At 38.8% G+C, this 18,036-nt stretch overlaps 1 protein-coding gene across 3 annotated transcripts in view; it reads right to left on the bottom strand.

The window, feature by feature from the left end:
• The window catches only part of RALA (RAS like proto-oncogene A), an 82,855-nt gene that overhangs the window by 8,681 nt on the left and 56,138 nt on the right, over positions 1-18,036 (bottom strand). For all 3 annotated transcript variants that reach the window (XM_017506159.2, XM_017506160.2, XM_017506161.2), the window contains exons 2-4: positions 11,941-12,091; positions 8,445-8,653; positions 2,749-2,923 (exon numbers count right to left, since the gene is read on the bottom strand). In XM_017506159.2, coding sequence (XP_017361648.1) covers positions 2,749-2,923; positions 8,445-8,653; positions 11,941-12,054 — 498 coding nt within the window. In that variant the 5' untranslated portion in view covers positions 12,055-12,091. The remainder of the gene's footprint in view (positions 1-2,748; positions 2,924-8,444; positions 8,654-11,940; positions 12,092-18,036) is intronic.

Raw genomic sequence — 18,036 nt, 5'->3', positions numbered from 1 at the left:
AGAGCCCACTGACATGGAGGGCAGACTGCATCTATGAAAAAAATCTGCACAGCTCAAACCTGTGTTGCTTGAGGGCCAAGTGTCCATGAATATGGCAAAAAGGTCACAAGGTTATTTACAGTGAAAAGAGCATAAACTGTGACTTAATTCTCTGAAGGCAACCACAGGTACCAGAGTCTTACATATCCTTATGATATGTACATAGATAATGTGTATGTATGTGTGTTCAAAACACATGGCAGCAAACTACAGACACCACTCTGCACTTTGTTTCACTTACTTTATAACTGAAGATCATTTGATATCAGCACATTTAGTTCTATCCTCATTTCTTTTTAATGGTTGGGTAATACTCCATTATTTAAACTAGTCCATTATTGAGCACTTGGATATTTCCAGTCTTTTGCTTCTAAAAATAATGCTTCAGATGTTTCCACACAGTTAACATTCCACTGACTACCACTGAACATACATTTATATGTGAGTGCATGATTTGTCTGTATCACACATTTTTAAGACTTAAATTGTTGGGTCATAATTCTGATAGATAGCACAAAGCTGCCCTTCCACCAACATGAGAGGTTCCTGTTTTTCTATTCTCTCACCAACAGTATATTCTATTCTCAACCTCTTTGCCTTTTTCTCCCAAAGTGACAGGTAAAAAAAAGGACATCTCACTATATTTTTAAGTTGTACTTCCCTTTTTATAAGTGAGACTGAGCATCTTTTCTAGTTTAAAGGTCATTTGTGTTTCCTTTCTAAGACATGCCTGTTGCTGTTTTTGGTCATTTTCTCACTGTCCTGTAAGAGCTGTGATAATGCATACACCATACTTCCCAGGGCCTCTGATGCCAACAGATGACCTCCACAAGGACTGTTACAACACAGTGCTTGTGTTGTAACAACACTGTCAGTGTCTGCATCTCTTCTACACTCCCCTCAGGTTCAAATAGTTTTCATAGTGTGTTCTACAACCTGCTCAAGACATCAATTAGGAGAAAATAAAGTATATATATGCTATGGGAATGTTCAATGTTGCCTTTCAAAACCTCAAACACCCTCAATCTTAAAATATATTTTCATTAGTACTTGAAAAAATTTCCCCTACAAATTGTCTCTTTAAATCTGTAATTTTCTAATGACTTACTATAGGTCAGGCATAGGCTGTGGCATTTTACATATGTGATTTCATTTAATCTTTACAATAATCCTATGAAGGCAGGTATTCTTGTTCCCATTTCCAAATGGAAGCTAACTGAAATACCCAAGCCCTACTTACTTTGTGCAGAAACCACGGTTCCAGGAAAATATGACAGGGCATGCTATAGACTGAATGCTTGTGTCACCCTAAAATTCATATACTGAAATCCTAATCCCCTATGCAACGGCAATAAAAGATGGGGCCTTTGGGTGGTAATTATGTCACTAGGGTAGGGCTCTTGTGATGGGATCAGTATCCTAGTAAGAAGAATGAGGAGAGCTATCTCTCTTTCTGTGTCATATGAAGAGACAGCAGGAAGGTGTTAGATATTTCCTGCAAATCAGGAAGAAAGCCCTCTCCAGAATCATGTTGTTTAGGACCTTGATCTGGGACTTGCTGGCCCCTAGATCTGTGAGAAATAACTGTTATTTAAGAAACACACACACACACTCTCTCTCTCTCTCTCTTGCCCTAGTCTTAACCTTAGAAAAAACTAGTATCCTAAATAGAAATCTATAGTACTCATTTTGTACAGCTATCTTGGACCTAAAGGAATCGGACAGTGTGCTAAAAAGTTAATAAGCTTAAGACAGCAATGACACTGTTTTAAGACCTACAGCAAAATAACAGAACAAATCTCCAACTTTTTTTTAACCTAGTACTTTCTGGATCAGGGTTACAGATCTACAAGCACATGCGCCACCTGTTAGAAGTGCAAATTCTCAGCCCCATTCCAGACCAAATGAATCTGAATCTCTGGGGTTAAGACCCAAGAATGTGTGTTTATCAAAATTTACAGACAATTCTCAAGTAGAGTTTGAGAGGCACTACTGTAGAGCTTAGATATTTGCAGGCTGAAGAAAGGCCCACTTAGAGGCCTTTAAGATCCTGTGTTACCTCAGCCTACTGGGCAGTCTTTCTAGATACTGGAGCTGGTCTAGCGCAGCGAGATGAAATGTACTTGGGGTGTTCCACATCTGGTTTTCAGGAAGGGCCACTCTGAACAAAGAGAGAAGACAAGAAAGGAGGGCAGGGGATTTCCTTTCCTTTCTTTCTCTTTCAGGAGAAGACAAAGATTGAGGGTGGGGAGTGTACACTGGCAGGAGAGATTTTAAAATGCTCTTATCTGAGGGTTTCTTCATCTTGGGAGGTACCCTTATTTTTAAGAACTTAAGTGGGTTTGGGCAGGCATCAGGTCAGAGATGAGAACATTTGGTGGTGCTGGAATCTTGGGACTCACACAATTCCTTCTATATTATCCAAAGCCCCAATAGGATAAAGGGGGGAAAAAAAGGTCAGGAATGCCATCAGTATTTTACAAAAAAAAAAAGTACATTTAGCTGCAGTGTCTCATGTTTTAATGTCTGTTGGGAAGCTAAGGTGAAGTAAAATTCCTAACATGTATCTGTACATTCAGGGATGATAAAAAGCAACATATATTAAAATCTCTATTTGAAAGTTTCACAGACTCTAGACAAAATGGAGTCAAGTTAAAGCAAGCCAACCTATTTTAGCATGACACACTAGTAAAGAGAGTCACATGTTACCTTGTCAACATTAGCTCGTGTTTTAGCAGATGTTTCCACGTAGTTAACATTCCACTGGTCAGCTCTGTTTTTTGCTTCTTCTACAGAAACCTGCCTTTTATCTTCTAAATCTGATTTGTTACCAACCAGTAGAAATGGAACATTCTCATCTTCTTTTACTCTTAAAATCTGCTCCCTGGGTAAGAGAAAATGAAAAAGAAATATTAACATTATAAGGATAGTACAGAAAGTTCCTGTCTGCCCTACACCTAGTTTCCCCTATTGTTAAGATCTTCTCCTGCTTTGCTACATGTATCACAATGAATGAACCAATATTGATACAGTATTAGCAACTAAGGTCCAAACTTTATTCAAATGTGCTTGCTTTTTGCCTGACATCGTTTTTCTGTTCCAAGAGCCCATCCAGGTCACCACATGACATTTACTATTGTCATATATCTCTAGCCCCAAGCTGGCTGTGGTAGTTCTCAGACTCTTCTTGTTTCTGATGGCCTTGATAGTTTTGAGGACTGTAGGCAGGCAGTTTGTATAATATCTCTCAATTGGGATTTGTTGGATGTTTTTCTCATGATTAAACTACACTTACAGGTTCTTGGGAGATTTAGAGTGCTATTCTTATTGCATCATATCAAGGGTCCCACCAATTGTTTTTAAAACCCAAATGTGCCAGAAATTACTAGAAGTCAGATCTTGAGCACAGATTTTGCATTTAGAGGAAAGTTATCCACTGTGAAAGTGTCATCAGTTTTAAAGTACCATGGTTCTGCTCTTCCCAGTCATGTGACTCTGAGCAAAGTACTCCTTATCTCAGTTTCCTCATCTATAAAATGGAGCTAACAATGATACTCCTTATAAAGTTGCTATGAGGGTTAAATGTGAAGTGCTTATAACTGCATGGCACAGAGTAAACATTTAAAAAAATGTTAACTCATTATTAATCTACTGGAAAAAATGTTTTCTTATAAAGTCAACAAACAAAAAGAAATCTCTAAGACTTAGGTTCACTAATTTGCAACCTTAAAAATGGTTCTCTTCTGAAATTATTAAGAGCTGTTGAAGCTATAAGAACATAAGTATAGTCAGCTCTCTGTATCCAGACTCAATTAACTGCAAATAAAAAATACTGAAAAAAATTCCCAAACAGCCAGGTGCAGTGGCTCATACCTGTAAACCCAGCAGTTTGGGATTCTGAGGCAGGAGGATAGCTTGAGGCTAGGAGTTCAATAACAGTCCAGGCAACATAGTGAGACCCTGTCTCTTTAAAAAATAGGAAAAAAAAAAAAAAAAATTGGCTGACTGTGGTAGTGTGCACCTGTAGCCTTGGCTGCTTAGGAAGATCATTTGATCATTTGAGCCCAGAAGTTCATGGCTGTAGTAAGCCATGGTTACATCATTGTACTCTGGTCTGAGACCTTGAGACCAAGAGTAAGACCTTGTCTTAAAAAAACAAAAAAACAAAAAAAAATCAAAAACCAAAAACCAAAAAAAAATGCCACAATCAAAAGTAAAACAAAATTTAAAATGCAGCATAACAACTATTTACATAGCAATTACACTGTATTAGATATTAAAAGTAATCTAGAGATGACTTCAAGTACATGGGAGGATGTGCATAGGCTATAAGCAAATACCACACCATTTTATAGAAGAGACTTGAATATCGAAGAAACTTGGATGTTGGTATCCACAAGGGGTCCTGGAACCAACTGCCCCCAGATAGAGGGGCGACTATATTTTAGAATAAGAGAAAATGAGAAAATTAAAGGGATGTCAGAATGGCAAATCAGCGAAGTACACTTGGTTTGCAGGCTTTTTTTTTTTTTTTTGAGACAAGGTCTCACTCTGTCACCCAGGCTGGAGTGGAGTAGCGTGATCATGGCTCATTTGCAGCCTCCACCTCCTGGGCTCTAGCAATTTGCTTACCTCAACTTCCCGAGTAGCACACCTATACTAAAGTAGCACATCTATACCACACCCAGCTAATTTTTTTCTTCTTTTTGTAGAGATGGGGTTTCACCATGTTGTCCAGGCTGGTCTCGAACTTCTGAGTTCAAGTGATCTACCCGTCTCAGCCTCCCAAAGTACTGAGATTACAGATATAAGCCACTGTGCCTGGCTGCAGGCATTTTATAGTGACGCTTAAGAAACTGGGACAAATATTCTTCTTGACTTATTTTCAAATTATTCTATTCTGTGCTTCTTGGACAATGTTTCCTAAATACCACCACAATACTACCACTAACATTTTATTCAGTGCTCTCAATGTGCCAAACACTGTTTTCAGTACTTTATATACATTTTCCCATTTAATCCTTACCTAAATCCATGAAGTTAGCATCACTATTATTCTTATGCTACAGATAAGGAAACTGGGGCACAGAGAAATTATGTTAACTTGCTCAGGGTCACACTTCAGGAGAAATAGGACTGAAAAATCCAACTCTAGAGCACACAATGAACATGTACAATAGATACCACGAGAATATGAAGGCATACCTCCTGGATTTTAACTCTATGCTATTCCTGACTGCACGACCTGGGGCCAAACCACTAAACCTCCCTGCATTTCAGTTTCTTCATTTATAAATTTAGATGTCACTTTTTAAAAAAAATCAAATTTAAGGCATCACTAGTTCTCAATCTTATTTTATGGACTATCAAGAAAAACTGCTGGCAATTATAACTATATGGACCCATATCATGAGACACAGCCCTGAGAGATGTTAAAATATAAAAAATGTACATCTTAGAATCTATGAAATCCAGTAGTATCTACCTCACAGTGTTGTTTGAGAAACTAGTTTATATATGTAAATGCTTAGGACAGAGTCTGGCTCCTGGTAAGTTTTGCATGAGTATGAGGTAGTGTTACTATTGTTATTACTTCATTCACTTGATTAATCATGATGTAGGGAACATTCTAACACATTCAACACTCAGAGAAGTTCTTTGGACCTGAACTCTCAGTTCTAATGTGAATAGACTATAAGCCACATAGACTATGGGCCACAGAGGACGTCAACTCCATTCTTCACTGATTAATTTATCTTACATATCCTTTTAGAAAATAAAAATGTCAAGCACGGTATCTGGGTGATGTACACTAAGACGTACAGCACTACACGGTGCTATGATGCTTCCTACTACTCACATGATTTCTTACAAAAACCATGTCAACTCTCACCATGATTACTATTAAATAAACGCTGTCCTTGTGAAGAGGATTTTGGCCAATCACAATCTTTTTCTAGGGCTTGCTGTGACTTTCTTAACCAGTTTCCTAGGCTGTTAACGACAGCTGACTTGCCACCCAATCTCACCACTTGGAAGGTGAGACTGACTCAGGTGTTTGTAACTCTAGCAACTCTGGGTCATATGTGTGTATATATAGTCACTCATTTATTTCTTAATAAATACCTACAAAGCTACTCTGAGTCATGCACTGCAGGGAAACCAACACTGAAAAACTATAGTGTGACTGATGCTAACAGAAACATGGCCATAGAAAACCTGGATATACTGGGTTCCGAGGTGAGAAGACAATATTTTTTAGAGTTAATAGGTTGGTTTTATTAGCAACTTTTCTGGATGTCAGAGAAGGGTAATCCTATATGTATAAACTTTGTACACATTTTGCTTAATGTAATACTCCCTTTAAATAACAGCTTTAGAGGCTATTATAGAATTTCAGACTAGGAAAGTACAATCTGGTCCAACTTCTTCATTTTTGACATAGGAAAGTAAGAACTAAAAGGTAAGGGTTTTTGAATTAAAACAAATGTTTACAAAACATGTACTTAGTGTAGATTACATGCTAGCAACTATGTCATATATACGTATTGAGGATACTGAGACAAACAAGGAATGCGTCCTGCTCTCAAGAGTTTTGACCTTATTGGGGAAAACACAGATAAATCTAGCTCAGTATAAGAGTGTGTTAACCATGATACTGGAGCTGTAGCAAGGACATCACATATACAGACGAGGAATAAATGGATTTTGTGGATCACAGAGATGACCAGGAAGGCTAAGGAGAGGAGCTGATATTTGTGCTACCCTTGCCATTTAGACCACGTGGAGTGCCTACTACAACCATTCAGATCTTCTCAAAAAAGCCTTTCCTATTGTTGGTGAGTCACTAGAGTCATTTTTATTTATGGCAGGGGCAACATATTAGAGGTACACCATAGGGCAATGAATTGTCCTTATTTTCTGTAACAGTAATAGCCCAAGATTCTTGGCATGAATATACCTTATTCTCTTGAGATATCACTTTGGCTTTGGTGACTATGGTGATAACATTTATTCCATTACACAGAACAGGACTTGCTACATTATAAGCACTCAAATATACACTGAATGTATAAGCATTGGCATTTCTATGACTTTCAAAATATCTCCCACAATTACAAGTTACCAGGGTCTGCCATCCTTTGCATGTCATCATATATGAAATTTCTTCCTCATAGAAACCAACAAACCTTATTTTATGATAAATTTATACTTCAAAGTTTCTCAAGTACATGCTTTTTGCAAAGAATGCTCTCTTAGAATAAGTTCTTGAGATTTTCAAGTGCACATAAAAAGGAATGCTCTGTATAAGCCTTGGTTTAGTTTTTTGCATTACCACTTGAAATGCCCTCTTTCCTTACTGTGAAAATCCCTCTTTTCTTCAAGCTCATCTGTTTCATGAAGGTTTCCCAGCTTCCTTCTCCTTCCGGATCCTCTGTACTAACCACTGCACATGTTTTCTACTTTGTCACTAAATTGCTTTTGCTTACATGCCTTATATATTCATCTAGGCTGTGTGAATCTTGAAAATAGAGGATATATTACATGCTTCTTTTCTGTTCTCCATAATCAAGCATACTTAACAGAGAAATAAAAATATGCATCATTTAATTAAAGAACACTTTGGATTTACGCATGGAGTATTTGCAAGACCACTCAAGAACTCTATGCCAAATTTCTCTTAAAGAGGAGAACCTCTTTCCCCTTCACCAAAACCAACTCCTCTAAAACCAAATGGGTGCCAGATTTGGATTAAATAATAAATATTAAAAATAATATATAACAACCTAATGTGCCCATCTACAGTGATACTATTTCTATTCAAAAATTTATTCATTCTGAAGGTTTCCATGCAATAAAAAAAACAAAAAATTCAGTCTACACTATCAGGGCACCTGTATTTTGAGGAGGATGGCAATGTGCCTGCTAAGCATCACATAGGTGCTGAGAAACCAGAAGTAACAGAGAAAGATGTAAAACCTGGGTAAGCTCCATTATGTGATCTAAGTATCACATAGGTGCTGAGAAACCAGAACTAACAGAGAAAGATGTAAAACCTGGGTAAGCTCCATTATGTGCTCTAAGTATGAACTGTTATGGCAGTAGTAGTTTACACTAAAGACAAATACTTCAGTAACTCATAGACTCTGGGTAACTGAAGCTGTCACAAAATCAAGCTCTAATACAGCTGACACTGGGATAGCTGTAAGATTATGCAAAGTATCCTAAATATCTGTGTGTATGTTAACATAGTAGAGTCATATACTGATATCAAAAAGGGAATACACACAATTAAGAGATAGAGTAAAAGACTAACAAGTGAGAACCTCTGGTTGTCTACTTGTTTCTGGGGAAGAAATTGTTATATAGTATGTCACAAGCAACAACATTACTCTAGGACATACCTGAAGTCAGCTGTAGCTGCAAAGGATTCCATTTCTGTAATAGAGAAGACACAGAGGAACCCTTCCCCGCTTCGGAAGTAGTTGTCTCTAATTGCAGCATAGTCCTCCTGCCCAGCTGTATCTAAGATATCGATTTGTACTTCCTCCCCATCCAGCACTACCTTCTTCCGATAGCTGTCTGCTTTGGTAGGCTCATAGTCCTCCACAAACTAGAAAAGATAAAAACACACCAATTTGTAAATTCTTATTTTTACTTTTTAAAACTTCTTATTTTGAAATAATCATAAATTCATGTGAAGCTGCCAAAGTAGTACAAAGAGTTCTGTATATCCTTTACCCAGTTTCCAAAACTACATTAATTTCAATTTTAATTTTATAGACAATCTGTTGGTTTTCTCATTTGCAAAAAGAGAGGGCTGAATTATTACCTCTAGGCTGTTTACAGCTTGAAACAGCTTTTCTTCCTTAAAACACAAAACCTGCAAAAACTATTACACATATATTTTACCAAATCTATAAGAACCTTTTTTTCTATGTGACTCTAAATATAAATTTTCATGCTAGAATTGTGAAAATAACTTAAAAGTCAATATTTTGGTAAGCACTGGAAGTATCATTAAATTTTTTCTTTTTCTAAAATGAACCAAGTCAATAAAGTGATTTATACTACTCTATAGAAAGTAAAATCTTAAACTTTATGAGACTTCTTCCCAAACTTTTAAATAGTACAATTGAACAACTTTACATTCTCACTCCCGTCGTCAGCCCCATAAATTTCACTTTAATATACCTTGATAAACTGGTAGGTAGGTAGGCAGGTAGATGATAAGTATGTGTATATGTATGTAGACAAGACCTTACCATATTGCCCAGGCTGGTCTTGAATTCCTGGGCTCAAACAATCCTAGTGTCTCGGCCTCCCAAAGTGTTGGGATCACAGGTGTGAACCACCATGCCTGGCCTATCTTTTGATATCGATGTTAACATGTATTCACGTATACAGAGACATTTGTGGGTTTTTTATTAGCTCTTATAAATATTTTCATTACCTGAAATATTCTTATTTATTTGCTACGACTGTATCCTGTCATTAGAATTTAACCCCTCAGAGCAGGAACCCTGCATATGCATCATTGTATCTCTAAAGCCTACAACAGTGTCTGGTACATGGTAGATACTCAATAAATAATTATTTTTAAAATGGACACAGTGTATTTGTAACTGTAAAAGTCAAATAACATTCTACCACATTTACATGCTAATGTGCTTAGTCATTCATTAAAAGTTAGGCATGTGGGCTGGGTGTGGTGGCTCATGCCTGTAATGCCAACAGTTAGGGAGGCTGAGGTGAGTGGATCACTTGAGCCCAGGAGTTCAAGACCAGACTGGGCAATGTGGCAAAACCCCATGGTATGGTTTGGCTCTGTGCCCCCACCCAAATCTCATGTTGAACTGTAATTCCCAACGTTGGCGGAGGGACTGGGTGGGAGGTGATTGGATCATGGGGGTGGATTACTCTCATGCTGTTCTCATGATAGTGAGTTCTTAAGAGATCTAATGGTTTTTAAAGTGTTTGGCACCTACCCCCTCATTCTCAGACTCTCTCCTGCTCCAACAGGTGAGGATGTGCTTGCTTTCCCTTCATCCTCTGCCACAATTGTAAGTTTCCTGAGGCCTCCTAGTCATGCTTCCTGTTAAGCCTGCAGAACTCTTTTCAATTAAACCTCTTTTCTTTATAAATTACCCAGTCTCAGGTAGTTCTCAATAGCAGTGTTGGACAGATGGATACACCCTGTCTCTACAAAAATATACAACAATTAGCTGGGTAGAGTGGCACATGCCTATAGTCTCAGCTACTTGGAAGGCTTGAAATGCCTCCCTTAGGAGGCAGGGGTTGCAGTGAGCTGAGACTGCACCATTGCAAGGGCCACAGAGCGAGATGTTATCTTAAAAAGATTAGGCATGTGAATATTTTTACTTTTGGCTTCCTTATTGTCAAGGAGGAGACTAATTTAAGGATTAGTTTGAGAGAAGATTAGCTCTTAGAACAAAAACAGAATTGAACAAATAAATCAGTAATTTCACTTAAAGTAACATTTCAATCCTCTCTCCATAAACTTTTTTTTTTTTTTTTTTTTTTTTTTTTTTAAAAAGACAGTTTTTTTTTTTTTTTTTCTAGGCTGGAGTGCAGTGGCACAGTCATTGCTCACTGTAACCTCCAATGCAAACGATCCTCCTGCCTCATCCTCCTAAGTAGCTAGGAAAACAGGCATGCAGCACCATGCCCAGCTAATTTTTAAAATTTTTCACAGACATAGGGTCTTACTTTATTGCCCAGCTGGTTTAAACTCATAGCCTCAAGTGATTCTCCTGCTTACGCCTTCCCTAAACTTTTTAATTCGGTCACTAACAAGCATGGCAACTGATAGATTTAAGGGTTTTATGTATGTGCGTAAAAAGAATGGTGAGACACAGGCAGTAGAAAAAGACATGGGGGGTTGGGTGCACTGGCTCACACCTGTAATTCCAGCTTTAGGAAGCCAAGGTGGGAGGACTGCTTTAGCCCAGGAGATCGAGAACAGCCTGGGCAACAGAACGAGACCCTGGTTTCTATTTAAAAAAATAAAAGGTAAAAAAAAAGATAAAGGACAGGGGGTGGGAAAAATCTGTAGGGATTTTTTTGTCAAAAGACTAGGTTTAACAGTTTGCTGCTCATCACAGATCACTTTTCTTGGGAAAGTTCAGCAACTTTCTGAGGTTCCGTTTTCACATCCGTAAAATGGGGATACCACCATCTCCCACACAAGATTGTTATGAGGACTAAGTTTTCTGCAGCCATAAAACCTGGTTTTTATTGGGAGGAAACAGAAGTGAGGATAAATATTTACATTGGATTACCAACTCTTAAATCATTAAGAATTGGTAACAGTCCTCTAGGGAAGGACTATATTCCTGTATACAGGCTACACCTTAACTCAGGGATATTAAGGTCTGATATAAATTACATGAATATGAATCTGTAACCTGTGTAGTAACACAAATTTTCGTGACATGACCTTTACCTATTTAATGATGACTGCAATGCCATGCCAAACACACAATAAATAACTGACTTTTTAATCAAGGTTATTAAAAGATATTTTATATATGTTAACCTCCAGTCTCTATTAAGTATTATACCCACCACTTCTATTAATTAAAGATAGGAATCTCCAATAAAACCTAAAAACAAAAAAGCTAAAGTTAGATTACTCAAAAATGGATACTGTTTTTAGTTTAGTTTTGTTTTTAAAGCATGAGGTTTTTAAGGACCTTAAGTTCACGACTTGTTAAATCAAGTTATATACAGATGTTGGCTCTAAACACAAAAATGAAAAAAAAAAATTATTAGTAGCTTCAAGGATTCAAAGAATCCATAAAAAATAGCACCAAAACTAAGCTAGAGAAACACTCTCTGAAAGCCTAAACTTTGATCCATTATAAAATTAGCACTTACCTCATCATACATGAACTGTAGAGTCAGAGCTGACTTGCCCACACCACCACTGCCCACCATGATGACTTTGTGTAAGGCCAAAGAATTCTGACCCTTGGGCTTATTTGCAGCCATCTCGTGTCGAAGTTTTCCCCAAAGGATTAGGAAGAATCTAAGAAGAATGAAAGAATAAGTAATGCTCAGTACATTCTTCTTCAGAATTCCAGTGCAGGAAAGAGATATGTCCTTAGAGTTCAATATACTAGTTTTCAATCTGTAGTGATTTTAAACAGAATGGCAAATGAAGTATGCTCACTGAGGGGAAGAACCATGAACCACTTATCAGAAACCACGGCAATAAAACAAGCCTATGACTCTAGGGCATTTCTCTTAAAATAGTTGGGTTTTAGTAATGAGCTATAATCAAAAGTGAAAATTTCCCAGTACAACCGCATGCTGACAATAATGGGGTATCAACTGCAATATATCCACACAGGCATGAGAGCAGGCTAAAGGATCTCTTTGTTTTCACACTAATCTATATTGGCAATAATTAAAGAGATGTTTCTTCCCTTTTTCTGAGATGGAGTCTCGCTCTGTGACCCAGGCTGGAGTGCAGTGGTATGATCTCAGCTCACTGCAGCCTCCACCTTCCAGGTTCAAACGATTCTTGTGCCTCAGCCTCCTGAGTAGTTGGGACTACAAGTGCGCACCACCATGCTTGTTTAGTTTTTGCATTTTTAGCAGAGACAGGGTTTTGCCACGTTGGTCAGGATGGTCTTGAACTCCTGGCCTCAAATGATCCACGTGCCTTGGACTCCCAAAGTGCTGGGATTATAGGCTGAGCCACCCTGGCCAAGATGTTTCTTTTGAGTAAGAAACAAGGGACCAAAAAAAAAGACTGCTAACGCATTTACTACATCATGCCTCACATTAAGGACCTCACTGAAAGGCTTACTTGCTACAATTTTATAGAAGAAGACATCACATCCCAACAACTTGGTAGTAGAATTATCAACAGAATCCAACATTGTATACCCCAACTAACAGATTACTGGAACATCTGTTTCTTGGGGTGGATGGCCAATCTATCTTAAATACTTGCATTTGGCATGTCTTCACTTTTCTCAGAGCATGCATTGTTTAATACATTTTTATACTCAGTGTGAAGAAGCCAGGTTCTTACAGAAGGTGTAGTGGTGATGTGCACTAATGGCATCCAGTTACCTTTGGTCATGCTTACTTGGCCTTAGAAAAGATCCTCTGAGGCCACAACAAACACTCTGAATGTGTGTGGAGATCCAAGCAAAGAGACTTTGTTATTAGGGGGTTGAGGGTGTTGTACTCCTTGTCTTCAGCAACTCTTTGACTTGTTTCAGACATAAACAGCTTTCCTACGTTGCAGCTCCCAGAACCGTGTCCCTCCTGTTTCCCTCCCTATCTTGGGCCAATCTTTCCTAGCTCAGCTGTATCAGACCCATACTGGTCTCCTGCTCTTCATTCTTCTATGCTTCTTGGCCTTTGCCATGCAGCTTCCTCTGTTTGGCATATTCTTATTCTATCTGGCTAACTCCTCTTGGTTTTTGGGTTTTAGTCTTACCTGAAACTCTCAACCTAAATTAGGTTCTACTCTGCTCTGAGCTCTCAGATAGCCATCTGATAACTTTTCTTTCATAACCCTTATCACAAGTTGAAATTGCCTGCATATGTATTAGGTTGGTGCAAAAGTAACTGTGGTTTTGGCCATTACTTTCAATGGCAAAACCGCAATTACTTTTTGTACCAACTTAATAGTTGTTTAATATGAGTCTTCTTCTCTAGCATACTAGAAGCAGTGAGTTTGGGGCATGTCCATTTGATTTAACGGTCTGCTTAATGTAAATAACATGACTGGCAAATCAGCCTTTTAGTGCAAAAGTGTTAAATGAATGAATACACAAATGTTTGCAGTCTGACCTAACCTTGAGGAATGTGTTAGGCCAAGCTTGTCCAACCTGTGGCCCTTGGGACACATGCTGCCCTCTGAATGCCCAACACAAGTTCGTAAGCTTTCTTAAAACATTATGCGATTTTTTTTTTTTTTGCTCATCAGCTATCGTTAGTGTATTTAACGTGTGGCCCAAGACAATTCCTCTTCTTCCAATGTAAACAGGAAAGCCAAAAGATTGGACACCCCTGGTTTTGGGCTGTACTGGTATAAAGTAGCTCTTGCTAGTAGAGGTTCAATCATGAGCAAGGGCCAGGACAATCTGCCATGGGTCTGTGCCTCACATACTAGCTGCAAAGGGCACCCAAGAGCTGGGTATGGCTTCAGGCCCCACCCAGAAATCATTCCCACATGCTTGTTTGCCCAATACAGAAAAATATTAAGAAAAACCCCCATAATCCTGTCGTTCACTTAACAACATGAACAGGCTAACATACCTCCTTGGAGACTGCTTTCAATCTACATTTAGCATAACTGAGATTATGTATACATAAATGTGATTTTTCATCCTGTTCTTACTGTATCATAAGCATTTTAGCATAAGCAGTTTGAACTGTTAAGTGTATGGCAAAAAATTTACACTTATGGGCTAAGAGTTCGATTTAAATCAACGAATGCAAATTCAGCCCTTCTTTTACCTGGGTATGAAGAACATGACCATTAGATTGTGAGTGCTTATCACTGTTCAAAAACAGTGAAAATTACAATACACTGCAGGTGACTGACTAAAAGACTGAAAGATACCAAATCTAAGCCAGTTTATGAAGCATGCTGTTGCTGGTGTTCCTAAAAAAATCAGGAAGTGACCTCTTTTTTATGATCCTTCCTTGCTGGCAGTTATAATCATGTCACAGCTAATATATCTGTCTTATTTTTGAAACGGTACATATTACATGAGCTCGGGACATTACCATATCAATACTCCAAGAGTTTTGTGTATGTGTGTGTGTGCGCATTTGCGTGTATGTGTTCAAAAGAAAACACCTAGCAGTCACTACAACTGGGTTAAAACACTTTTGCTTCTAGAACAATTTAAAATACAATCTGTGACTCAGAAACTGAAAAGGAAGAAATTTCCAAGGACATTTTTCCAAAGTGCAAACAGTTCCTAATAACCGTGAGCTGCACATTCCAGACTATTAAGAGGCTATCTAGGAAAAGATGCTCCCGCCAAGGAAACACTACTTGACCCCCATTTTAAAAGACTTGGCACTCCACCACCTAACTCCTAAGCTCTGGTCTAGATGCCGTTTTTAATGATAAACAAGCAAAAGCCTCTGCCTATGTGGAACTTAAGACAAACACACACACAAATAAGCAAATCCCATTATTTGCTAAGTACAATGGAAAAAATAAGGTGGTAATTGGGGAGGAGCTACTTCAACCAGATGGTCCGGGGTGACTCCTCTGAAGAGGTGGCATTTGAGATGAGACTTGAACGTTTGGAAGAAACCAGTCAGCTCCGAGGGGAGAGCATTCCAGACACAGGGAATAACAAGTACAAAGACCTTGGCAGTGGGTGGGAGTGGGGAGCATGGCAGGAGAATTGCTAGGGACCAGAGGAAGGCCAGAGTGGATAAAGTCTAGTGTCAGTCTGTTTTCTGTTGCTGTAACAGAATATCTGGGTAATTAATTTTTTTAAAAAGAAATTTATTTCTTATAGTTCTGAAGGCTGGGAAGCCCAAGAGCATGGTAGCAGCATCTACATGGCTTCTGGTGGAAGGCATCACATGGCAAGTGGGCAAGAGTTTGTTTGCCACTGGTCCCATCATGGGGGCCCTACTCTGATGACCTTATCTGATCCCAATTAACTCCCAAAGCCATACCGTCATTCAACACATGCATTTGGGGATTACATTTCCAACACATGGCCAGGCTCAGTGGCTCATGCCTGTAATCCCAGCACCTTGGAAGGCTGAGGTGGGCTGAGGTCAGGAGACCAGCCTGGCCAACACGGTGAAACCCCGTATCTACTAAAAATACAGAAAAATTAGCTGGGTATGGTAGCAGGCACCTGTGGTCCCAGCTACACGGGAGGCTGAGGTTGCAGTGAGCCGAGATCGTGCCACTACACTCCAGCATGGGCAACAGAGTGAGACTCTGTCTTAAAAAGAAAAAAAAAATTCCAACACATGAAATTTGCAGGACACATTTAAACCATAGCACGTAGTGAATGTAAGAGGAGGTAAAATTGGCAGGCAGGCAGAGGCCAAATCACAAAAGGCCTTGAACGTCACATTAAGTGGGTTTTACTAGAACTGCAATGGGAAGCCTCTGGAGTTTTTAAGCATGCAAGATCTGTATTTTTTAAAAGATTATCCTGGTTGGTATGTAAAGAATGGACAGAAGTGCCAAGAGTTGAAAGTACAAGAGGCAATCTCAGTAGTCCGTGCAAGGGAGGACAGAAGCTTGGGCTACAGGAGCAGTAGCAGTAACGGTATTACTAGTTTCAGTATAACGACTAATACCATCTATACTGGGGACAACGAACATTTACTGACCACTCATGAAATGCAAGGCACTGTTCTGAGCACTTTGCACATACTAATTCAGCTGAGTACTACATTTCAGATATTTACAATCCTAGGAGGTATATACTATTTTAACTTCATGTAACAGATGAGGAATCTGGGTCACAGATGTCGACTTGCTCAAGACTGAGCCAGAATTTAAACGGAGGCAGCCTGGCTCTCTTAACCACTATGTTATTTGGGATACATTTTGGAGAAACAGTTGATAGGGCTTCCTGATTGACTGGATGAGAGAAAATAAAACTAACCTTTAAGTTTTTGTCCCAAATATCTGAATGTTAAGCACCACTACCTAAGATGGAGAAGGACTAAGAAGAAATAGGTCTGGGAAAGAAATCCCAAGTTCTGCTTGCACATTGTCTAGCCATTTTCAACTAGAGTTGAAAGGAAAAACTAAATGTTCTAGTCTGGAGTTCAGGAATGAGGGTAGAGATGGAAAAAAAATTGAATGGCAGTTCACAGATGATGTTTAAAGTCACAAAACTGAATGAGCTTCCTTAGGGATAAGATGAAGACGGATAAAAGAAAGCAGCAGAGGAAAGAGCCCTGAAACAACTCAACAGGCTAGTTCAGCAGGAGGAAATCTAGTGATCATAGTCAGTCACCAAAGCTGGCTGGCTTAAGTCCTGCTGATACTGAGGTGAGATATAATAAGAGACAAAAAGAGAACTAATTCTGTACAAGATGGAGGTTGTTGGTAACCTTGGGAAGAGTCATTTCACCAACTGAGGTAAGAATGGGGTGGGTGGTGCATGACTGTAATCCCAGCCACTTGGGAGGCTGAGGCATGAGAATCGCTTGAACCTGGGAGGTAGGTTGCAGTGAGCCAAGATCCAAGATCGCACCACTGCACTTCAGCCTGGGCAAAAGTGCATTACTCCGTCTCAAAAATAAAAATAAAAAGGAATAGGGTGGGTTTGGGTTAAGAAAAACAGAAGGTACAGAAATGGATTTTTACTCTTAAAATGAATGTAATCATAATGGGAAGGTGCTGTTAGGAAAAGGGCTTTTTGTTTGGTTGCTTTTTAAATATTATTAAGAGATGTTTGCAAGACAATCATCCAAGAGAGGCAGAAATTAATGATCTGGAAGACAGGGTGAACTCTAGGAGCAAAGTTCTGGAGTGGACCAGAAGAACTGGGACCAGGAACAAAACAGAAGCAGGGACAGGAGCAGGGACATCCTTTCCTTTGTAATGGAAGGTGAGGTAAGCAAAGAATAAGGGTATAGGTGCCAGCTACAGTTAGATTTATTTCTTTGACTGTATCTATATTTCGTCAATGAAATATGACCACAGGTAATTTTGTGAGGGAGTCGGAATTCAAAAGCAAGCCTGTCGAGATAGATCAATAGAACAGAATATACAAAACTAGATTCAAATACATACTGTAGTGTAGTGTGTAATAAAAGGTGGCACTTCAAATGGGGGGTGGGGGGAGATGGAGAATAGTTCAACAGGTAGTGTTTGGACAACTGTTGAGCCAACTGGAAAAAAATAAAAGTTGGTTCTATTCTCCTCATACCAATATAAAGCCTAAATGGATCAAAGATTTAAGTGACAAAATGAAATCACAAAGACACAAGGAAAAAAATATGAAA

The sequence above is a fragment of the Cebus imitator genome, unplaced genomic scaffold, assembly GCF_001604975.1.
Source record: "Cebus imitator isolate Cc_AM_T3 unplaced genomic scaffold, Cebus_imitator-1.0 Scaffold349, whole genome shotgun sequence".
NCBI classification, from domain to species: Eukaryota; Metazoa; Chordata; class Mammalia; order Primates; family Cebidae; genus Cebus; species Cebus imitator.
Note: the sequence above shows the minus strand (reverse complement) of the source record. Positions and strands in the feature narration are given on the sequence as shown.